General features: G+C 43.2%; 1 protein-coding gene across 2 annotated transcripts in view; it reads right to left on the bottom strand.

Moving 5' to 3' along the window:
• RAB4A (RAB4A, member RAS oncogene family) overlaps positions 1-25,471 on the bottom strand; it is a 124,082-nt gene that overhangs the window by 83,757 nt on the left and 14,854 nt on the right. For both annotated transcript variants that reach the window (XM_069769494.1, XM_069769495.1), the window contains exons 2-3: positions 7,910-7,990; positions 7,008-7,122 (exon numbers count right to left, since the gene is read on the bottom strand). In XM_069769494.1, the coding sequence (XP_069625595.1) occupies positions 7,008-7,122; positions 7,910-7,990 (196 nt within the window). The remainder of the gene's footprint in view (positions 1-7,007; positions 7,123-7,909; positions 7,991-25,471) is intronic.

The following is a 25,471-nucleotide window of genomic DNA, read 5'->3' as shown; positions in this document are numbered from 1 at the left end:
TGAGGTCTTGGTTTTTTGCGGGACGAGTTGAAGTTTTTATTGGCACCAGTTTTGGGCACATGACATTTTTTGATCGCTTTTTATTCAGATTTTTGGGAGGCAGAATTAACAAAAACAAGCAATTCATAAATTTCTTTTGGTGGGTGTGTGTGTGTGTGGGGGGTGTTTATACCGTTCCGCGTGGTGTAAAATTGATAAGGCAGTTTTATCCTTCGGTCAGTATGATTACAGAGATACCTCTTTTATATCATTTTTTTTATGTTTTGGCGATTTCATACACTAAACTATTTTATATAAAAAATAATTATTTTTGGATTGCTTTATTTTGAGAGCTATAACTTTTTTTGCTGATGACGCTGTATGGGGGCTTGTTTTTTGCGAAACAAGATGACGTTTTCAGCAGTACCATGTTTATTTATATCCATCTGTTTGATCGCGTGTTATTCCACTTTTTGTTTGGCGGTATGATAAAGCATTTTTTTTGCTTTTTTATGGTGTTCACTAAAGGGGTTAACTAGTATGACAGTTTTATAGGTCGGGTCGTTACGGACGCGGCGATACTAAATATGTGTACTTTTATTGTGTACATTTCTTTTAAATATTTATTTCTTGATAGAATATCGATTTTTTTTATTATTATTTTTTAATATTTTTACAATTATTTAACCCCTTCCCGACATGCACTGTACTAGTACTGCTCTGCGGGAACTGAGTTCCCACAAACCCGCAGTACTAGTACGGTGGCACGATCGCGCGGTCTCACAGTGAGCACCGCGGTAATCGCGTGTGGGTGTCAGCTGTATGTGACAGCTGACACCCCGCAGCAAAGCCCACGATCGGCGTTAGCGCCGATCGTGGGAATTTAACCCCTCTGATGCCGCTGTCAGTAGAGACAGCGACATAGAGGGGCATCGCGCATGGACGGGGGCTCCCTGCGCTCACCCACCGGAACAATGCGATGCGATCGCGTTGTTCCGGTGTTCTGGAAGGAGTCCCCAGGGCTCCTTCTGGGTCCTTCACTGAGGTGGCTGCCGGCGCCTTGCTCAGAGCAGGCGCCGGAAAGCCTCCTGCACTGCTTGTCAGATCGCTGTCCTGACACAGTGCTACGCAAAGTGTCAGATCAGCGGTCCGATGAAATATAGTGATGTCCCAACCTGGGACAATGTTATAAAGTGTAACAAAAAAAAAATAGAATGTATAAAAAAAAAAATCCCCAAATAAAGAAAAAAATAAAAAAAATTTTCCAACTAGATGGTGGCCCGATTCTAACGCATCGGGTATTCTAGAATATGCATGCCCATATTGCCCAGTCACGTAGTATATTGCACAGCCCACGTAGTATATTGTTCCAGCCACGTAGTATATTGCCCAGTCACGTAGTATATTGCACAGCCCACGTAGTATATTGCCCAGCCACGTAGTATATTGCCCAGTCACGTAGTATATTGCCTAGCGACATAGTATTCAGCACAGAACCACGTAGCATATTGCCCAGCCACGTAGTATATTGCCCAGCCACGTAGTATATTGCCCAGCCACGTAGTATATTGCCCAGCCACGTAGTATATTGCCCAGCCACGTAGTATATTGTAGTAGGGGAGGGACTAATCTGACTGTGGCCGTCGCTGATTGGTCGCGGCAGCCATGACAGGCAGCTGGCGAGACCAATCAGCAACTTGGATTCCATGACAGACAGAGGCTGCGACCAATGAATATCCGTGACAGACAGAAAGACAAAAGGACAGAAAGACGGAAGTGACCCATAGACAATTATATAGTAGATAAATCCATTTATTTATGTAAATTAAAAAAAACAATAAAAGTACACATATTTGGCATTGTCGCGTCCGTAACGACCTGCTCTATAAAACTATCCCACTAGTTAACCCCTTCAGTGAACACCGCAAAAAAAAAATAGAAAACGAGGCAAAAAAACGCTTTATTGTCATACTGCCGAACAAAAAGTGCAATAAAATGTGATAAAAAAGACGGATATAAATAACCCATGGTACCGCTGAAAACGTAATTTGTCCTGCAAAAAAAAGCCGCCATACAGCATCAGCAGAAAAATAAAAAAGTTATATGTCTCAGAATAAAGCGATGCAAAAACAATTATTTTTTATATAAAATAGTTTTTATTGTGTAAAAGCACCAAAACAATAAAAAAATGATATAAATGAGGTATCTGTAATCGTACTAACCCAAGAATAAAGCTGCTTTATCAATTTTACCACACGCGGAACGGTATAAATGCCCCCCCAAAAGAAATTCAGGAATTGCTGGTTTTTGTTCATTCTGCCTCCCAAAAATCGGAATAAAAAGCGATCAAAAAATGTCATGTGCCCGAAAATGGTACCAATAAAAACGTCAACTCAACCCGCAAAAAACAAGACCTCACATGACTCTGTGGGTCAAAATATGGATAAATTATAGCTCTCAAAATGTGGTGATTTATTTCCATTTTCCCATTAGGGTTAGGGCTAAAGTTAGGGTTAGGGTTGGGGCTAAAGTTAGGGTTAGGGGTAAAGTTAGGGTTGGGGCTAAACTTAGGGATTGGATTACATTTACGGTTGGGATTAGGGGTGTGGTTGGGGTCATGGTTGGGATTAGGGTTAGGGGTGTGTTTGGGTTAGAATTGGGTGGGGGGGTTTCCACTGTTTAGGCACATCAGGGGCTCTCCAAACGCGACATGGCGTTTTTATCTCAACTCCAGCCAATTCTGCGTTGAAAAAGTAAAACAGTGCTCCTTCCCTTCCGAGCTCTCCCGTGCGCCCAAACAGGGGTTTACCCCAACATATGGGGTATCCGCGTACTCAGGACAAATTGGACAACGGATTTTGGGGGTCCAATTTCTCCAGTTACCCTTGGGAAAATAAAAAAATGCGGGCTAAAAGATAATTTTGTGGAACAAAAAAATTAGTTTTTAATTTTCACGGCTCTACATTCTAAACTTTAGTGAAACAATTGGGGGTTCAAAGTGCTCAACACACATCTAGATAAGTTCCTTAGGGGGTCTTCTTTCCAAAATGGTGTCACTTGTGGGGGGTTTCCACTAATTAGGCACATCTGCGGCTCTCCAAATGCGATATAGTGTCCGATCTCAATTCCAGCCAATTTTGCAATTTTGCAAAGTCAAACGGTGCTCCTTCCCTTCCGAGCTCTGCCATGTGCCCAAACAGTTGTTTACCCCCATATATGGGGTATCGGCGTACTCAGGACAAATTGTACAACGACTTTTGGGGTCCAATTTCTCCTGTTACCCTTGGGAAAATAAAACAAATTGGATCTGAAGTAAAAATGTTGTGAAAAAAAAAGTTAAATGTTCAATGTTTTTTAAACATTCCAAGAATTTCTGTGAAGCACCTGAAGGGTTAAACTTTTTGAATGTGGTTTTGAGTACCTTGAGGGGTGCAGTTTTTAGAATGGTGTCACTTTGGGCATTTTCTGTCATATAGACCCCTCAAAGTGACTTCAAGTGTGAGGTGGTCCCTAAAAAAATGGTTTTGCAAATTTTGTTGTAAAAATGAGAAATCGCTGGTCAACTTTTAACCCTTATAACTTCCTAACAAAAAAAATAATGTTTCCAAAATTGTGCTAATGTAAAGCAGACATGTGGGTAATGTTATTTATTAAAGGGACACTGTCACCTGGATTTGGAGGGAACAATCTTCAGCCATGGAGGCGGGGTTTTCGGGTTTTTGATTCACCCTTTCCTTACCCGCTGGCTGCATGCTGGCTGCAATATTGGATTGAAGTTCATTCTCTGTCCTCCGTAGTACATGCCTGCACAAGGTGCAATCTTGCCTTGTGCAGGCATGTACTATGGAGGACAGAGAATGAACTTCAATTCAATATTGCAGCCAGCAGGTAAGGAAAGGGTGAATCAAAAACCCCAAAACCCCGCCTCCATGGCTGAAGATTGTTCCCTCCAAATCCAGGTGACAGTGTCCCTTTAACTATTTTGTATGATATGACTCTCTAAGGGCATTGAAACTAAAAGTTTAAAAATTGCAAAATTTTTGCCAAATTTCTGTTTTTTTCACAAATAAAAGCAAGTCAAATCGAAGAAATTTTACCACTACCATGAAGTACAATATGTCACGAGAAAAACAATCTCAATCACCAGGATCCGTTGAAGCACTTCAGACCTCATAAAGGGACAGTTGTCAGAATTGAAAAAAATGGCCTGGTCAGGAAGTTGAAAACAGGCTTCGGGGTGAAATTTTTTTTTTAATTCTGTCTTATTTTTACAGTTTGTCCCACTATGGAACAACCATATTTTGCAGGCTGATTGCTTCTATAGCATGCAGATCTGCATGCTACAGAAGCTATCAGCGCTGCATGGAGTTGCACACTGACCTGAGAGACTTCCTGGTCATCACTGCGCATGACCGGAAGTCTCTCAGCAGTGGAGAGCCGGATGTCGTCGTGATGTCATCCAGTCTCCATGGCAGCATTCGGGCTGTCAGCCCCTCGGCCAGCTCCGGAACAGTGCAATCATGTCTGATCACAGTGTTCCGGGGGTTAAAGTGCCAGGAGTGGTCTGTGACTGCTCCTGGCACTTAGTACCGAGTATCAGCTGTGATATTCAGCTGAAACCCTGCCGCGATCAGCCACAATCCACCCCCCAATCCCCTCCCCCCACCGTGAGCGCGGCTGATCGCATGTGACGTACTATTCCGTCCATGGGAATCAGGGCCCAGGTCACATGGACAGAATAGTACGTCTGATGGCAGAAAGGGGTTAAGAGAAAGCTGAGGCTATTAACCCATCGATTTTCAGAGAAAACCATTAAAAATGAAAACATGCCAGGGAATACAGAAAAATATAACTCTATGAGGTCTTTCTTTAATAATAAAGCCCTACATGTGGTTTCTCACGTGGCCACTATGCATATATTTTTCCTCATCTAAAAGCACCAGTGCCAAGTCTATTGGGAGTTTTTTTTGTTTTTTTCTTTTAAGCAGAATGCACAAAGGATGGTAATTTTTATAGCATTTTTCAAGCCCCCAAAAAAGTAAATGGAAACACTTGAGAAAAAAAAAAAACACACCAGCCAGACCTATATATTTCTTTTTCATTTTGAGTCCACTGCTAACTTTGTCTTAAAAAAAAAAAGTCACAAAAACTGTCATTGTATGTATTCACTGAGCTTTTTTTTTACATGGATTCTTGAGTAGATACACTACAAAATCCAGATTAAAAACCATTCAACTACTCTTTGAATACACATCCTTTTAAATTTACTTGAAAGCGACATTGCTATTAATGCAGTTTTTTCCTTAGTAGAAAAACCTTGGGGTACTAATGCTTTATAACAATCTTAACAAATGCAATAGTTGCTCAGAAGAAGAAGGTGGATTTCAGAATTCAGGATGATATTGTGTTGGAGTATGTGTGTGGTGACGGGACTACAAGGGGAGTTATTTCCACTCTGTATAAGGACCTAATGCACACGTTTTTACTAGATTTCCCTATAAAGGCGAGAGCTAAGTGGGAGAGGGACGTAGGACCGATGGAAAATGAAACCTGGGAATCGGTGATGGAGTGGATTCCGCGACTATCCTTGAGTGAACCATATAGACTCTCGCAGTTATATATTCTGCATAGAGTATATAAATCTCCGGAAGTGCTATACAGAGCAGGATTGCGTGCCAATTCTGAGTGTCCGAGGTGTGCGAGTGAAAATGCTGGAATATATCACATGATGTGGACGTGTCCTAGGCTGGCTGCTTTTTGGGTGGTGGTTTTGAGCCGGGTTGAAGTAGCGTATAAGTGTAGAGTTCTTAGAGACCCGATGGTATGCGTGCTGGGATATGTGGAAGAAATTGGAGTTGATAATACTTGGAAGGTTGCAATTGCTAGGCTACTCTACATGGCAAGGAAAGTGATAGCACGAAATTGGATTAATGTGGAACCACCTACGAGAAGGGAATTTCTCCAATATGTTCAAAATGGTTTAAAATTGGAAAAGGGGGTGTACAAAAAAAGGGGGAAAATAGATATGTATAATAAGATGTGGTCTCCTTGGCTTGAATTGGAATGAGGAGTATAGACGTCGAGTTTCTTAAGATCTGGATTAGGATAAACTACACGAGGCAGATAATGCCTCAGTGGGGTATAGATTGGGAATGAGCCGTCTTAGGGGGGTGGGGGGTAGTTGGGGTAATGTTGGGGTGTATTGAAATAAGAAAACGTGCATGTGATATAATGCAATGTAAATGACATCCGGATGTTCTTTATTTTGTTAATAAAAATTTATTTAAATAAAAAAAAACAAAAACAAAAAAAAAACAAATGCAATAGTTAATGTATGTATATATCTATGTATCAAAATGTAAAACCTGGCTGAGAAACAGCACGAGTTTCTGACGAGAACCACTTCAGATTTGTCCGCTCTAATTAACTCTGTGTGAACACACCCTTACAGAGCCAGTCCAAAATTGTGCTCTCAAACTGCCAACAGGTTGACTATTAAAGGGGTTGCCTGATCTACGGTTACAAGTCTGCAGTCACTAAGTGACTGCAGACTTATCAATCCTCACATCACGTGTACTGCGCATTGTCAGGTTTCTCCGATGCTGGCGTTATTCTGACTAAATGGGCGACTCCTCACTCAATGCAAGCGTACTAAGCGAGTCCGGAAACAGTTGAATCAGAATGTGTCCGGGAGTATAAATATCACATACTTGTGGTCACAGAGCTCTCGACATTGGCACCGGAGAATATTCACCAAATGCAGTGCGCGATGTGAGAAGTCACAAGTCTGCAGACATATAGAGTGACTGCAAACATGTAGCTTTAGAGTGGACAACCCCTTTAACACTGGGCATGGAGTCTTTAGTGGCATATGTATCAAGTAGATAATTGCCCATCTAACTATGCCAGATCAAACAATATGCATGCAGATATGCCAGCAACAATGCCGGCACTTATCTACACTATAAAACTGACTGAGCTTTGTTTTTTTCTTTTAGGGAGGTGGAGGGGTAATGAGGGGTTCATACCGAAATCTTTCTTGTCCTGCTGTATCCCAGATCTGTAGCTTCACATATTTACCACCAACATTTATTATCTTAGAGCCAAACTCTACGCCTATTGTGTGATTGGAATCTTCTTTGACTAGAAAGGAAGCAGAAAATAATACAGCGATCATGGCAAGAAAGCACAAGGTTACTGTCAAAGATCTCACCCTGTGATCAGTAATTATCAGCATGAACCTCTTCATACAATACTAATACAAGTAATCTTACATATGGGGGCATACTGCATATAGGGAACATCTACTTTATCTTTAGTGGTGACTTTTAGGCCAACGCTCAAAGGTTTTCCACCTCACACAGTCACCAAGGATTCTCGGCAGCTTCTTGGTCCCGCTGTCATGCTTCTCGACGTTCTCTCCCTCCTCTGTCCTGGTTGGCACGTGAACCCTGCAACCACTGACTGGTTTCAACTGCCAGGCACCAACCAGTTTAAAATTGTCACTTATAAAATTGTATTTTTTCGTAGGTTGCCATCCTATAAAATGCATTACAGAGCTGTTACTCAACGTTTCCGGGTCTAGCAACAGTTCTGCTGACATAGATGGCACAAGCTACTAAGCCCAGTGATTGGCTTCAACAGTCATTTGCGCTACAGGCATGACGTCACAGCTGCACCTACCAACATAGACCAGGGCAGCCGTGAAGAGCGGGCAATGGCCCTCAGAGGGTGTATAACTGGTCTGTGTCATTTTAGAAGTCACAACCCTATGGAAAAATACAATTTTAAAACACATGTAACAGAAAAAGTCATCTTACATCAACATGAATATTCTAGCTACGGTATATAACCCAGAGGGATAAAAAACAAGTGTAGGTTCCTCACATGAACACAACCTATGTAACAGTACTCCAGGCTCCTAACTTACATTTCTTCTCAATAAACTGGTGCAGCAGGCAGGATTTTCCAGTACCGGCATTCCCAATCACCAGGAATTTGAATAAGAAATCTGAAACACAGTAAGACAGTAAGTCACAGAGTGACCTATGTCAACAGATGCATATGACACACTATGGTCATCATTGTTACAGGCAAAGTATAAAGGCCCCTTCACATTAAGCGACGCTGCAGCGATACCGACAACGATCCGGATCGCTGCAGCGTCGCTGTTTGGTCGCTGGAGAGCTGTCACACAGACCGCTCTCCAGTGACCAACGATGCCGGTAACCAGGGTAAACATCGGGTAACTAAGCGCAGGGCCGCGCTTAGTAACCCGATGTTTACCCTGGTTACCATGCTAAAAGTAAAAAAAAACAAACACTAGATACTTACCTACAGCCGTCTGTCCTCCAGCGCTGCGCTCTGCTTCTCTGCTCTCCTCCTGTACTGTCTGGGAGCCGGAAAGCAGAGCGGTGACGTCACCGCTCTGCTTTCCGGCTCACAGACAGTACAGGAGGAGAGCAGAGCACAGCGCTGGAGGACAGACAGCGGTAGGTAAGTATGTAGTGTTTGTTTTTTTTACTTTTACGCTGGTAACCAGGGTAAACATCGGGTTACTAAGCGCGGCCCTGCGCTTAGTTACCCGATGTTTACCCTGGTTACCAGTGAAGACATCGCTGGATCGGTGTCACACACGCCGATCCAGCGATGTCAGCAGGAGTCCAGCGACGAAATAAAGTTCTGGACTTTCTTCAGCGACCAACGATCTCCCAGCAGGGGCCTGATCGTTGGTCGCTGTCACACATAACGATTTCATTAACGATATCGTTGCTACGTCACAAATAGCAACGATATCGTTAACGATATCGTTATGTGTGAAGGTACCTTAAGTCGTGCCAGTTTAAAGGGAAGCTAGAAGCAGAACATTTCTGAAACTTCCTGGAAAAAAAAAAACAGGCATTTTTTAAGCTCTGACTTCCTAACGGCCAATCTGAAGATTATGATTTTTTTTGTCCAGAAATTTTGTGATATAGAGAGACACGAAAATATAATTTAAGCATAAGTTCATTTTGCGTCTTAAGCTTTTAAGGCTTGCTGCATCGCAAGTCAACTGCATTTTGTGAAACTTACTTTATTACTCTGTACCTGCTGACCACTACAATGAAATATCACATTTAACCCCATAAGTCTCCAACAAAATAAATGCTAGGCACTTTACAAATTATTGGGATTGTCCACTACTAGGACAGCCCCTTCTTAATCAAAATGTTTGGTGTCAATAGAATAATAAAAGCTATACTTACCTCACATGCCAACACTCGCTCTCCTCGGGGCTCTCGTGCGGCTGTTGTGACCCAGACGCCCAATCAGCACTGGTGTAACTGTCTTCACGTTACGATAAATCGAACATGAAGAGGAAGTAGGGGCTGCAGATGATCTCGGACTTCCTCTTCATGCTCAATGAGAAAATAATATATTTACTACTGTATATTAAAAAAAATGTGAAACATCAGGTGTTTGGTGGGTGAGCTCATAATTAATAATTATAATAATCTTTATATAGCGCCAACATATTCCGCAGCGCTTTACAGTTTAACAGTTTCAAACACAACAGTCATAAGTAACAACGTTAACAATACAATAATTAAAGCAAAATAAGATGACCCTGCTTGTGAGAGCTTACAATCTACAATGAGGTGGGGGAGATACAAAGCACAGGTGTGTATTTACAATGATGGACCAGCCATCTTCAGAGGGTGGGGGATAGATGGGGATAGTGAATGGGCTACACACACACAAACATAAAATGACTGATTACTGAATGTGATAGGCCGCTCTGAACAAATGTGTTTTGAGCGAGCGCCTAAAACTATGCAAATTGTGGATGGTCCTAATATCTTGGGGTAGAGCATTCCAGAGGATTGGCACAGCGCGGGAGAAGTCTTGGAGTCGGGAGTGGGAGGTACGGATTAGTGCAGAGGTTAGTCGAAAGTCATTTGCAGAGCGCAGTGGTCGATTAGGCCGATAGACAGAAATGAGGGAGGAGATGTAAGGGGGTGCCGCACTGTGGAGAGCTTTGTCGGTGAGAACAAGTACTTTGAATTGTATCCTGTAATGAATGGGCAGCCAGTGTAATGACTGGCGACGAGCGGACGCATCTGAGTAATGATTAGCCAGATGGACGACCCTGGCTGCTGCATTAAGGATGGACTGGAGAGGGGAAAGTTGAGTGAGGGGGAGGCCAATTAATAGAGCATTACAGTAGTCCAGGCGGGAGTGGATGAGGGCGACAGTGAGGGTTTTTGTTGTTTCCATGGTGAGAAAAGGGCAGATTCTAGAGATGTTCTTTAGGTGTAAGCGGCACGAGCGGGCAAGAGATTGTTTATGGGAGGTGAAGGAGAGATCGGAGTCAAACATAACACCCAGACAGCGCCTGCTGTCGGGGTGTTATTATGGTGCCACCCACGGAGAGGGAAATGTCAGATTTAGGGAGGTTAGTAGATGGCGGGAGCAGAAGAAGTTCAGTTTTGGAGAGGTTGAGTTTCAGATAGAGAGCAGACATGATGTTGGAGACTGCAGACAGACAGTCAGTGGCGTTCTGTAGTACAGCGGGGGTAAGGTCATGGGATGATGTGTATAGTTGTGTGTCATCAGCATAAAGATGGTACTGAAAGCCAAATCTGCTGTCCAATTGGGGCCGTGTACAGAGAGAAGAGAAGGGGGCCAAGGACTGAGCCCTGAGGTACCCCGACAGTGAAAGGAAGAGTAGATGAAATGGAGCCAGAGAACAGAACACTGAAGGAGCAGTCAGAAAGGTAGGAGGAGAACCCGGAGAGCAGTGTCCTTAATGTCTAGTTACTGGAGCCTAGAGAGTAGGAGAGGGTGGTCAACAGTGTCAAAAGTTGCAGAAAGGTCGAGAAGAATGAGCAGAGAGTGGTCACCGTTACGTTTTGCTGTCAGAAGGTCATTGGTCACTTTGATGAGTGCAGTTTATGTCGAATGTAGGGGGCGGAAACCGGACTGTGAAGGGTCTAGGAGGGAGTGCGTGGAGAGGTAACGGGTAAGGCGGGAGAATATCAGGCGCTCCAAGAGTTTAGAGATGAAGGGGAGATTGGAGACTAGTCTGTAGAGGTTTGTGCAGGATGGGTCAAGGGTGGGTTTCTTTAGTAATGGAGTAATGATACAGTGTTTGAAGTAGGAGGGGAAAATGCCACAGGAGAGGGAGAGATTAAAGATTGTAGTTAGGTGAGTTTTGACGACTGGAGAGAGAGACTGGAGGAGATGTGAGGGAATGGGGTCGGTGGTGCATGTAGTCGGATGAGGAGAGGAGCCTGGAGACTTCTTCTTCTGTGATGGGATCGAATGTGGAGAGTGAGCCAGGGGAAATGCAGGGAGGGATGGGAGTCACTAAACTTGGTGATTGGGAGCAGATTTCCTGACCTGGCCTCCCACTTTATAGAGAAAATAGACAATATCCTGTCTATTTTCTCTATAAAGTGGGAGGCCAGGTCATCAGCACAAATGTCTGTGATAGGGGCTTGTGCTTTTGGCCTGAGGAGGAAGTGAAAGGTGTCAAAAAGTTTCTTGGGGTTGTTGGATAGTGAAGAGATCAGGGTGGTGAAGTAGGTCTGTTTGGCGAGGTGAAGGGCAGAGTTATAGGTCCTTAACATAAATTTGAAGTGTATGAAGTCTTCTGGTGTGCGTGTTTTCCTCCATAAGCGTTCAGCACACCTAAAGCATCGCTGGAGAAATCGGGTTTGTGATGTGAGCCAGGGCTGTTTCAATCTGTGTTTGGAGGTTCTGAGGGTGAGGGGAGCTACTTGGTCAAGGGTGCTTCTAAGAGTGTCATTGAAGTAATGTACAGCCAGATCAGGACAGGAAAAAGAAGAGATTGGGGACAATGATGAGTGTAGGGAGTCTGAAAGTGTATGAGGGTTAACGGCTTGTAGATTTCTGACTGAATGGTAGGTAGGAGGGTGCTGGGGTGAGCGAGGATTTGTGAGTGTGAAGGAGAGAATGTTATGGTCAGAGAGGGGGAAGCGGTGAGTTATCTAGGTAAGAGATTGAGCAGATCCGGGCGAAAACCAGGTCCAGGGTGTTACCGTCTTTGTGTGTTTCAGAGGTTGAGAGCTGTGAGAGGCCTAGAGAATTGGTTAGTCATAGAAGCTGGGATGCAGATGTGGAAGTGGGGCTGTTAACGGGGATGTTGAAGTCTCCCAGGATAAGGGTATTTAGTTCAGAGGACATGAAGTGCAGCAGCCAGGCAGAAAAATGGTCCAGGAAGTGGGTGGGTGAGCCTGGGGGCCGGTATATGACCGCTACTCTGAGGGAGAGGGGATGAAAGAGTCTGATGGTGTGGAATTCAAAAGAAGGGAATGAGAGTGATGGAGCTGGGGGGATGACCTGGAAAGTGCATTGTGGGGACAGGAGTATGCCGACTCCACCACCAGGTCTGTTTATATTATTAAGTATAGTTAAACAACAACTGGATACTCTATTTTTACTACCATACTATTTAGTACATGGTCATCATTTTCTTTTTATAAATTATTTGGGGTATTCATTTTTTGGGGTTCCCACAGTGCTCACTCATCTTTGCGTCTGTATATTGGTTTGCATGTCCTTTTTTATCATTTGTACCTAATGAATTTTAAACGTATATATTTTTTATATTATTTCAGTCCTGGCCCATATTGCATTTAAACCTTCTTAAAAACATAACGTGTGAACATACCTCATGGCGATGCTACTTTAGCATTTTAGTAACAAACTGCTATTTTGCTTGTATCTACATACTTAGCAGAAGATGCTCTGTTCCTGAATTATTCAGAGTGTTGGACAAATTCCGATAACAATTGCAACCACAAAATCTTCTGTGATACTCTTGTAACCAGTCCCGCTGGCATACTGAGCTGGGTCACATTGCAGGATCCTAATGGGCTATGGTTTCATTTGTCCCATCAAATACTAAAGAGCGGATGGCAGATTACAGCTGCTGTGCATTGATTTCCATTTCCTGGGATGGCAAGTGATAGGCAGCTCACATGAATCATAGTCAGGGCTAGGGAATACGAAGTGCCGAATGTAATACAAGGATGAAGGGGCATACCATGTGACTTATGCCAACCTATTGGCATGAAAACATTAGTAATGAGAGAGGCTAGTAGGTTTAACAGATTTTGCTAATTATCAGAAAGTATTGTTTAAGGCAGGGGTCTCAAACTAGCAGTGCGCAGGCGGCCGTCAGGCACTCTAGACCCCTTGGCATCCCTGCCTGGTTCAGGGGATCCGCCGACAGCAGTGTTTTATTTCACCAGAATGTGCGTCCTTAGATGCACATTCAATTGAAATGATGTACCTACCTGCTGCGGTGGGGAAGTGGGGTAAAGCGGCAGCGGCGGAGCTGCAGGTCATGGGAGGCAAGAGCCGGATGCCGCGGCTAACCCCTGTGCCCGCTGCTAAAGAGAAATGACTCTCCAGGCCCATGGGAGAATGGGAGCAGTGAATATTCGTTTCTCTTTAATATCGGGCACAGTAAGAGCAGCCGATGGGTGATCACGCGTGCCCTCAAATAAAGAGGATAAATATTCACTGCTCTCCATGCCGAGACTACAGGAGTGTAGAGCAATGAATATTCATTTCCTTAAGTGGTGGGCACATGTGATCACCTGGCTACAGGAACACGGCTACAGTGTTTGCAATTAAAGAGCAATGAATATTCACTGCTCTCCACACACATAGTCCCGGCCTCTGAGAGCAGCGAGTATTCCGGCAGCTGTCCCCTGCTTGTAGGTAGAGCTTAACGTCACTGCCATGCGCTGCTTAGAAGCATAAATCAGCTACTGGTATCATAACAAAACGTTGCGAGGGAGCGCAGGGAAGGTAAGCAGGATGGTTTAGGATTTTTTTTTGTTAATGTTTTTATGACGGGCCATATATACCAGCATGGGGCCTAGGAGGCTACCCATACCAGGATGGGGCCGAGGAGGCCACGCATACCAGGATAGGGCCAAGGGGGCCATGCATTTCAGCAAAGGGATGAGGGGGACATGCATACCAGGATGGAGATAAGGGTGCCATTCATACCAGGATAGGGATGAGGGGTGCATGTATACCTGGATTGGGGACACATGTATACCAGGATGGGCGATATTAGGAAAAAATTAGCCACATTTTTTGTTTCACTTTTTTTTCCTATTTTCCTCCTCTGTAACCTTGGGACATAACTACAATATGGGGACCTGGATACAGGGACATAACTACAATATGAGTGCACATTTGTTATCACCACAGCCATAATGACCCAAGCTCTAAAGAAAATTAAAAAAAAAAGTTAAAAATGTTCAAAAGGCATATAGAAAAAAAATGGTATCACTAAAAATGTCACTTTGTCTTTCAAAGAATGCGGCCCTCCAAATTCTATTTTTTTCTATATGCGGCCCAATTACCTGGCCAAGTTTGAGAACCCTGATTTAAGGTCTGCAGCAGAAAAGAACAAAGTCTCTAGGTCCTAGCAGTGATGGTGGTGGCTATACTGATGCATATCGTGTCCTATAGTCAACTACACGGTTTTATCTTTTTAGAATAGTAATGGTACAATGTGTGAATGCAGCTATAAACCAATGCAAGGCAGCGTCACATTACCTAGAACTCAGTTAGCACCGAATAAAAATTGTAGATTTGGGTGCCTTTCTCTAAAGTGGGTATAAATAAAAATGACTAATGGAGGTACCGTATACTAGTGAAACTGTAAAGGGAAAGCGGGTCAATAAATACTGAACATTAAAAATAACCTTCTTGTCGTCATTATTGACTATTCCTGCATGTCAGACAGACCCCAGACCTAGCAGAGAGAAGAAGCAACCACAAGATACTTTCTAGCTGTCATCCGTCCTGTACTATGGACATCTTTCCCTCTCCTGGAATATAGACAAATCAGATTATACAAATGTTAAATGGTGTTACCGGCCCAGCACTACAGATATACTAACAATCTAGTATGACAGGAAGAAAGCCTATTTCGAGCTCATGTTTCCCTCTGAAGCGAGTCTCTATTAGATCTACCGTGCGGCCAGCGTAACCTTCAGCTCTACCATACGGCCATGGGGCTATGAACCTTCCTGCCAATTACAACTGCTCAGAGTTTAATACCCTTATGACAAATTCACAACCATTAGAGACTATCTCCTGCTTCATCATTAAAAAAACAAAAGGCTTATGCAAATCTAAAAGGTTATTATTGGATAGCGCTTGCAAGTAAATGAATATTGTAATGTACTGCTTATCAAATTTTTCACCTGTTCTTGAGAGATCAACACTATTGTGAGCAGCTTGTTGCCTTGGGGACCGACCACTGCAGCTAGACGTAGAACATGTGTAGGGCTTACAGACTCTTTTTTTATTGAGCTTGTGAGTACTGTTTTGAAGCTGGCCAGGGTCAGTAGAGTGCATTGTTACCTCCTAATCCCAGCCAGCTTTAGCAAAGTGTTTATAAACTAGCTAGCTTTGGTGGTCAGTCTCCCAGGCAACCAGATGTAAACAAAAGTTTTAATAACTCAAAAAAGGCTGCAAATTTAAACAAGCTGTAAATTGCAGAATTGGTTGTATTCACCATTGCTATACAACAATATTCATTTATTAAGATGGGAATAATCCTTTAATAGGAGAAAGATCTAGTTATCCCCATTTTGAAATATAGATCAGTTTTGAAAGTGGCAGACTTGTAATACTGATACAATATTATCTGCAGTACACATGTAATTCAGAGCTGTTTAGGTGCCATTGAGTTCATGTGAAACTCACCAACACTTCAGTATTGGATTGTTATTTTTCATCTTTTCATCAAAGAATGAATCATAACCATAGAAAATATATAGGATGAACTATGAATGAGGCCGCAGAATATGAAACGTGACCTGAATCCACACTTAAAGATTACAGTATATATCAGTATTTGTAAGCCAAAGTCAGGAGAAGCGGCAAACAGAAAAGGTACAAATCTTTCCACTATCATTTTTCTCCGCGTTCCATTCCTGGTTTTGGCTTACAAATACTGATGCAACATACTGACCAAAATATGAGTGTGACTGAGGCCTACATCTAAATGACAAAGCAGAACAAGGTCAGGATCCAGGCAGTAAGCTCTTTTATAGACACAATCGGGTTCTGACTGACTTTGGAGTATACTTCAGTAATTTATAGTGGCGTATTCACATGCGGATGTGCTGCACTTAACGGTACGTGGTTGAGAAGACCAAATTGTGTTATTGAAATTGACCACAGTTCTCATGCATCTACTGACCAAGAGGTATTTGCAGCGTGGGTCTGAGCCATGCGGCATGACAGCTAGGTGTACATGCACCACTCAGGCTACTTTCACACTAGCGTCGGATTCGGCCCGTCGCATTGCGTAAGGCCGAGATTCTGACGCTAGCGTTTGTTGTGCCGCACAACGGGTGCAGCGGATGCATTTCTCCGGCGCATCCGCTGCCCCATTGTAAGGTGCGGGGAGGTGGGGGCGGAGTTCCGGCCGCGCATGCGCGGTCGGAAAAAGCGGTCCGTCGGCTGCAAAAAACGTTACATTTAACGTTTTTTGCTCCCGGCGGTCCGCCACAACAGTCGCAAGACGGTTGTGACGTGTGTCAATACGTCGCAATGCGTCGGTAATGTAACTATGGGGCAAAAACGCATCCTGCAAACAACTTTGCAGGATGCTTTTTTTCCCCTAAACGACGCATTGCGACGTATTAAAAAAAACGCCAGTGTGAAAGTAGCCTAAGCGGTGAGCACACATTGCGTTTTTGCTGCGTGTTTTTTTTTCAGTGCAGATTTATCACAAAACCAGAAGGTTTTTCAGACGTCAAAGTTAATGAGAATCCTGAAGTCTCATGCACACTTTGCAGATTTGGTGCAGATTTACAGGATGGCAATTCTTTCAGCATTTTTGCTACAGATTTCACCCATACTAAGATTATATGCACATGTTGCGGATTTGATTGTGGAATTTTCTGTGCAGATTCTGCATTTCTTGGCAGAAAATGCAGGTCAAAATCTGTGTTTTTTTTGTGGATTTTGTGCGGTTTTTTTTTGCAGATCTGCTGCGGATTCTGTAAGGATTTCATATGGTTTTTTTACCCCTGCGGATTTCTATTATGGAATGGGTACAGAAACGCTGCAGATACGCAAAAAGAATTGACATGGTCCTTTTTTTAATCTGCTGCGTTTTCCGTGAGCATTTTTCAGCACAGCTTTTTTTCACCATTGATTTACATTGTACCGTAAATCACTTGCGGATCAGCAGCGAATCTGCGCAGAAAAAAACGCTGTGGATCAGCAGGAAATCTGCAATGTGTGCACATACCCTAATAAGTGGGGAAAGATCTGCACCAAAAATGTGAGTAAAAAAGTCAGCAAAAACAGTCATTATTGCAGCTGTGTTTTTCCTGCCAAGAGATGCAGAAATGGTGCCGAAAAATCTGGAGCAAATACTTACAGCTATGTGCACACGTTGCGGATTTAGATGCGGATCCGCAGCGTTTTTTAAAGCGCGGAATTGCATCAAATCCGCAGTGTAGTGCACAAGCAATGTTAGTCAATGTGAAATTGACATTTGGTGTGCACATGCTGCGGAAAAAAAACGTGTGGAATTGCAGCTTTTTTTGCAGCATGTCAATTCCTTTTGTGGATCTGCAGCGTTTCTGCACCCATTGACTTCCATTGTGTCAAGCCAATCTGAAGCAACACTGCAGGTTTTAAAAAGATCTGAGGATTTGCTGAGGATGTGCCTGCGAGAAACGCTGCAGGTCGGGAGGGGAGACTTGTGTGGGCTGAGACTTGTGTGGGCCGAGGCTTGTGTGTGTGCAGAGATGTGCGGGGCTGTGTGGCTGTATATGTGTGCGAGTCTGTGTGTAGGCAGGCATCTTTCGATGGGACTTCCAGTCCCATCCGGCTATGCCTGCTACAGTGACAGGTAGCGGGATGATGGGACAGCAGTAGTCCCATCATCCGGCTGCTGTTTTCAAGTGTTAAAATAAAAACAAAACACATACACATAAAGTACATACAACATACATTACATACACAACATACAGTACATACTAACCAATCACCTAGTCTCCGAAGCCCTTGATCATCTGGAAAAAAAACAACATAAACCAACCTATACTTACCTTTCCACCGTAGTCCAGTTAATAACGAGTGTCCCACAACAATCTCCCGTGTAGAAGAGTGACATTGGCTGATGTCCATGCTCTACAGGGCCTCCGCGATGAACTAACAGGTGGAGGTAATCCTCCACAATGCATCCCTACGCTGCTGCCGGGAGAGAGGTCACTCGAATTCATTCATTCTCTCACCCGCAGCGCTGTGTGAGAAAATTCCCAAGCAGCATTGCAGTAAAGCGAGCCTGAACTCAGGTAACCTCTTCAGTGATGCACTGCAGGAGCCATTATCTCCTGTAAGCGCATAGTGGGAGGCCTATAGAGCAGTGACATCACCCGATGTCACTATTCTATAGGGGAGATCGTCGTGGGACACTATTAATTGGACTGCGTCGGACCAGGGAGTATACGGTTGGTTTATTTTTCATTTTTTGCAAGTGATCGATGGGTTCGGGGAATTAGGCGTAGTTGTAATTATGGTAAAATTAAGAATATTAAAATACTTTTTTCTGGCTGTGTCTTTATTTAACTCTTTCATTACTATAGGATTAGTAATAAATAGGGGTCTTATTGACGCCTCTCCATTACTAACCGGGCTTAATGTAATCTTACAATCAAAGTGACATTAACCCCGTATTACCTCAATATCCATGGCCCCTCTCTAGGCTATGAATACAGCTATGGGCTGATATTCATAGCCTGGGAAGATCCATGTAATTTAAAATATGGGGAAGAGTTAAACAAATGTGTGGTTACCTGTCTTACCAGGTTTTCTAGGTTGTGGTTTAATAATAATCTACCAAAGTTTTTGGCAATGGGATGTATATCAGAATGGCAAGCTAGGGGGATTAGATATGTCTGTCAGATTTTAGAGCGGTGGGAGTTGAAACCCTTTTCCCAGGTGCAGTTGTAGTATGATCTTAGGACATCCGTCGGTTATCAATATGCACAAGTTCGACATGCATTTGTGGCTCAGAAATAAGGGGAATTGCCTCTACTCCAAAGTGACTTAGTATTGGAATACATCTGTGGAATGGGGTCAACGAGGGGTGTTATCTCCTCCCTGTACAAGGATTTATTCCATACTCACTCATTGGGATATACAATTGGCGCGAGGGCTAAATGGGAAAGAGAGTTGGGTCACTTAGAGGATGAAACGTGGGAGTCTGTATTAGAATGGATACCAAAATTATCATTGAATGAGCCGTATAGACTTTCCCAGCTTTATATTATACACAGAGTGTATAGGTCTCCGGATGTCTTATACAGAGCGGGGTTGAGATCTGATTCGGAATGCCCTAGATGTAGGAATGATAATGCTGGAATGTTTCACATGCTCTGGACGGATCCAAAATTCACTGCTTTTTGGTTGGTTGTTCTCAGCCAGATAGAAGGGGCGTACAGATGTGTAATTCCAAGGGAATCAGTGGTGTGCGTGTTGGGATATGTAGAGGAGATAGTTGTGGATAACTAGTTGAAAATAGCAATCGCTAGATTGCTATACATGGCTCGGAAGGTCATAGCAAGACATTGGATAAAAGAGGAGCCTCCCTCGAGGGGAGAATACATTAAATATGTGGTCATTGCCTTGGAAAAGGGAGTGTATCAGAAAAGATGGAAAATGGTCTTGTATGATAAATTGTGGACGCCTTGGCTGGAATTGGGTTAGGAGGAGGTCAAGGGAAGATAGGCCTGAGGAGGTTTCACCTATACAATAATGGTCTATATGTTCATAATGGAAGACTATATAATGCTAACGTATATACTGCTACAAAAGACATGCTAAGAGAAGAGCGTGAGCTATCTAACTGGGAAGGAGGGGGGAAGGAGGGGGGAGGGGTGGGTAAGGGAGGGTTAATGTTGGGGAAAATTTGAAAATACATGTATTAATGTCAAATGTTTTATTGAAATTTTATACTAAATATAAAAAACTATTTGAGTAAAATAAAAAAAAATAAAAAATAAAAAAAAGGATCCATGGTATTAACCCCTTCCCAGGCTATAAACATTGGCCCCTAGTCGCTGGCTTTCCCTTTCTGGCACAGAAAATTGTGCGGGAGCCCATTTTTTTTCCCAGAAATTAAACAGACATTGCGTTTAAAGGGAACCTGTCACCCCGTTTTTTAAATATGAGCTAAAAAATAGCGTTCAATAGGGCCTGAGCTGTGCTTTACAATTGTGCCTTTATTATACCCTGATTCCCCACCTTTGCTGCCAAAATACCTTAGTAAACGCGCCGTTTTCGGCTGTCAATCACCCCAGTCCGGTCCGGCTTTTCACTAAGAAACTTCTTCCTGGCGTTGGCGTTGTATTTCGCGCCTGCGCATTAAAGTGTCATCTCGCGCCTGCGCATTATGCTTTGCCCAACTGTGAGCATAGCATACAGCACATCATTGCGCATGCACAGGTTTTCACTGTAACCTGTGCGCCCCGGAAAAGTTTACCGGCGTCCAGGACAACACAGTTTGCATATCCTGACTTCCGGGGCACAGAGGTTACAGTGAAAACCCGTGCATGCGCAATGATGTATTATGTACTTTGCCAACAGTTTGGCAATACATACTGCGCATGCGCTAGAGCCTAATGCACTGCGCAACCGCAAAAAATGAGCGCGATGTGTGCTATTCACAGATCGAGTTACGTCTGACACGCCGAGGAGCGGGGGGGGAGAGTCAGCGATTTGGCAACGCCCATCGGACCGGATTGGGGTATTGACAGCCGAAAACGGTGAGTTTACTAAGGTATTTTGGCTGCAAAGGTGGGGAATCAGGGGATAATAAAGGCACTATTGTAAAGCACAGCTCAGGCCCTATTGAACTCTATTTTTAGCTCATATTGAAAAAACGGGGTGACAGGTTCCCTTTAAGGCCGGTGTCAAACTCGCAGTAGTCTCTCGCATCAATACCCGCCACTGCCGCTGGCACTCGGGACCGGAGTATGCGGCTGCATTTCTATGTAGCTGAACGTTCCGGTCCCGAGTGCCGGCGGCAGTGCCGGGTACTGAGCTAGAGGGATAGATATATCTATAGCTAGATGGATAGATATATGTATAGTTAGATGGATAGATATCTCTATAGCTAGATGGATACTATAGCTAGATGAATAGACATATCCGCCGTACAGTTAAGTCCCACGCAGTAATCCATATACTCTTCAGCCTGGGAAAATGCCAGCTGATTTTCCCAAGCTGAAGAGTTCATTTGAGTTCATGCCACCAGGGGGCGCAGCTTCGGCGACGTCACCACTAGTCACCGAAGCTCCGCTCCCTGCATTTCATTCCCATTCCCCAGTTGTTTACAGCCAGGAGCGGCCGCATTAGCAGCGCTCCCGATTGTAAAATGTAAATGACCCCAGATATGGATTACTGCGTGGGACTTAACTGTACAGCGGACAGGTATGTGATATTGTTGCTTACTTATTATGGATTTTTTTACAGAACGAGCACTTTGTTTGGATTGAGAGTGCAATAAAGATGTTAAACCTGTGTGTTTCATTATTTCATTAAAATACTTTATTCTTAACGTGTGTGTATTTTTAACCCTTTCAGACTATTGGATTAATAAAGGATAGGTGTCTTATTAACACCTCCATTATTAACCAGGCTTAATGTCACCTTACAATAGCAAGGTGACATTAACCTCTTATTACCCCATAAGCCAATGCTACAGGGCAGTGGGAAGAGAGAGGCTAAGTGCCGGAATAGGCGCATCTTACAGATGCACCTTTTCTGGGGTGGCTGGGGGCAGATTTTTTTTTAGCAATAACCATGGTCCTTCTGTAGGCTATTAATATCTGCCATCAGTCACTGGCTTTCCCTCTCTGGCGGAGAAAATTGTGCGGGAGCCCACGCCAGTTTTCTCCGTCAATTAATCCTTTAATTTAAGACATACAGACCTACACACACTACTAACATTATTAGTGAGGGACATATAAAATCTAACAGATATGCAATGGTTTACTGTATGTAATCCATGTCTCATATCCTGTTGGCTTCTGCAATGATTTTACAGAACCCAACAATTGAATTATCGGCTATTCTGCTATGGTATATATCTACCTATACTATGTGTAGACATTTATTTTATCTATTCTAACCTGTCAGTGTGATTTTACATTACACCGCACTGGATTGCCGGCTTTTCTAAAGGACACCGGTGCGTATTTCTCGCAAGTCATACTGATGGTACATGCGGTGTGGGGGTTTTTCTCGAACCCATAGACTTTCATTGGCGATTCTCAGCCAATATATGGTGCAAATCGCAGCATGCTGCGATTTCTCTCGCACATATAATACGGCCGAGAAAACAATGGATGGTAGGAGCTGCCCCATAGATTAACATTGGTCTGAGTACTATGCGATTTTTTATCACATAGCACTCACCCGTATTTCTCGCTAGTGTGACCATGGCCTAATTTTGGGGATCATAAAAGTGCGTCTTATAATCTGAAAAATACGGTAGTTAATAGAAATAACAACAGACTCCACTGCCCAGAAAGTTAGTTTATACATTTCTGTGTTCACTTTTTCTAGAGCTTTTTCAAGCAGGTTCCACGAAGGACGCACGTAAAATAGACGACGTGTACACACCCTCGGGGCTCATTCACTCGGCAATTTTTGTATTATAGGTTCTGTCAGTTATTTAACCCCTTAGTGACAGAGCCAATATACTGTAGACCTTAACCCCTGCTTTGATGTCGGCTCCGGCGGTGAGCCTGCATCAAAGCCAGGATTTGTCAGCTGTTTTGTACAGCTGACATGGGCCCGTAATAGCAGCGGGTGGAATCGCGATCCACCCGCCGCTATTAACTAGTTAAATGCCGCTGTCAAACGCTGACAGCGGCATTTAACAAACGCTTCAGGCAATCCGGCCGGAAATGCGCACATTAGTGACCCCCGTCACTTGATCGGGGGTTATCGGTGCATTGGCATAACAACCAGAGGTCTCCTGAAGACCTCTATGGCTGTTGATGCCAGATTGCTGTGAGCGCCACCCTGTGGTCAGCGCTCATAGCAATGCAGCAAATCTGCTACATAGGAGCGCTCTGAGCATCGCCTCTATTTAGCAGAGCCGATCAGGCTATGTCAGCTTCTAGCCTCCCATGGAGGCTATTGAAGCATGGCAAAAGTAAAAAAACAATAATGTTTTAAAAAATATGAAAAAAATAAAAATATAAAAGTTCAAATCACCCCCCTTTCATCCCATTCAAAATAAAACAAAAACAAAAAATCAAACCTACACATATTTGGTATTGCAGAGTTCAGAATCACCAGGTCTATCAATTAACCCCTTTACCCCCAAGGGTGGTTTGCACGTTATGGACCGGGCCAATTTTTACAATTCTGACCACTGTCCCTTTATGATGTTATAACTCTGGATCCTGATGATTCTGACATTGTTTTCTCGTGACATATTGTACTTCATGATAGTGGTAAAATTTCTTTGATATTACCTGCGTTTATTTGTGGAAAAAACGAAAATTTGGCAAAAATTTTGAGCATTTCGCAATTTTCCAACTTTGAATTTTTATGCAATTAAATCACAGAGATATGTCACACAAAATACTTAATAAGTAACATTTCCCACATGTCTACATTACATCAGCACAATTTTGGAACCAAAATTTTTTTTTGTTAGGGAGTTATAAGGGTTAAAAGTTGACCAGCAATTTCTCATTTTTACAACACCATTTTATTTTAGGGACCACATCTCATTTGAAGTCATTTTGAGGGGTCTATATGATAGAAAATACCCAAGTGTGACACCATTCTAAAAACTGCACCTCTCAAGGTTCTCAAAACCACATTCAAGAAGTTTATTAACCCTTCAGGTGTTTCACAGGAATTTTGGAATGTTTAAATAAAAATTAACATTTAACTTTTTTTCACAAAAAATTTACTTCAGCTCCAATTTGTTTTATTTTACCAAGGGTTACAGGAGAAAATGGACCATAAAAGTTGTTGCACAATTTGTCCTGAGTACTCCGATACCCCATATGTGGGGGTAAACCAATGTTTGGGCGCATGGGAGAGCTCGGAAGGGAAGGAGCGCCGTTTGACCTTTCAATGCAAAATTGACAGGAATTGAGATGGGACGCCATGTTGCGTTTAGAGAGCCTCTGATGTGCCTAAACATTGAAACCCCCCACAAGTGACACCATTTTGGAAAGTAGACCCCCTAAGGAACTTATTTAGAGGTGTGGTGAGCACTTTGACCCACCAAGTGCTTCACAGAAGTTTATAATGCAGAACCGTAAAAATAAAAAATCATTTTTTTTTTTTTTACACAAAAATTATCTTTTCGCCCCCAATTTTTTATTTTCCCAATGGTAAGAGAAGAAATTGGAACAAAAAAGTTGTTGTCCAATTTGTCCTGAGTATGCTGATACCCCATATGTGGGGGTAAACCACTGTTTGGGAGCATGGGAGAGCTCGGAAGGGAAGGAGCGCCGTTTGACCTTTCAATGCAAAATTGACAGGAATTGAGATGGGACGCCATGTTGCGTTTGGAGAGCCACTGATGTGCCTAAACATTGAAAGCCCCCACAAGTGACACCATTTTGAAAAGTAGACCCCCTAAGGAACTTATTTAGATGTGTGGTGAGCACTTTGACCCACCAAGAGCTTCACAGAAGTTTATAATGCAGAGCCGTAAAAATAAAACAAAAATGTTTTCCCACAAAAATTATTTTTTAGCCCCCAGTTTTGTATTTTCCTGAGGGTAACAGGAGAAATTGGACCCCAAAAGTTGTTGTGCAATTTGTCCTGAGTGTGCGGATACCCTATATGTGGGGGGGAACCAGCGTTTGGGCGTATGGGAGGGCTCGGAAGGGAAGGAGCGCCATTTGGAATACAGACTTAGATGGAATGGTCTGCAGGCGTCACATTGTGTTTGCAGAGCCCCAAATGTACCTAAACAGTAGAAACCCCCCACAAGTGACCCCATATTGGAAACTAGACCCCCCAAGGAACTTATCTAGATGTGTTGTGAGAACTTTGAGCCCCCAAGTATTTCACTACAGTTTATAACGCAGAGCCGTGAAAATAAAAAATCTTTTTTTTTCCCCACAAAAATAATTTTATGGCCCCCAGTTTTGTATTTTCCCAAGGGTAACAGGAGAAATTGGACCCCAAAAGTTGTTGTCCAATTTGTCATGAGTACGCCGATACCCCATATGTTGGGGTAAACTCCTGTTTGGGCACACGGTAGAGCTCGGAAGGGAAGGAGCACTGTTTTACTTTTTCAACGCAGAATTGGCTGGAATTGAGATCGGACGCCATGTCGCGTTTGGAGAGCCCCTGATTTGCCTAAACAGTGGAAACCCCTAAATTATAACTGAAACCCTAATCCAAACACACTCCTAACCCTAATTCCAACGGTAACCCTAACCAC

The sequence above is a fragment of the Ranitomeya imitator genome, chromosome 5 (genome assembly GCF_032444005.1).
Source record: "Ranitomeya imitator isolate aRanImi1 chromosome 5, aRanImi1.pri, whole genome shotgun sequence".
Classification (NCBI taxonomy): Eukaryota; Metazoa; Chordata; class Amphibia; order Anura; family Dendrobatidae; genus Ranitomeya; species Ranitomeya imitator.
The sequence above is the reverse complement of the archived record's forward strand: the minus strand, read 5'-3'. Positions and strand labels throughout refer to the sequence as shown.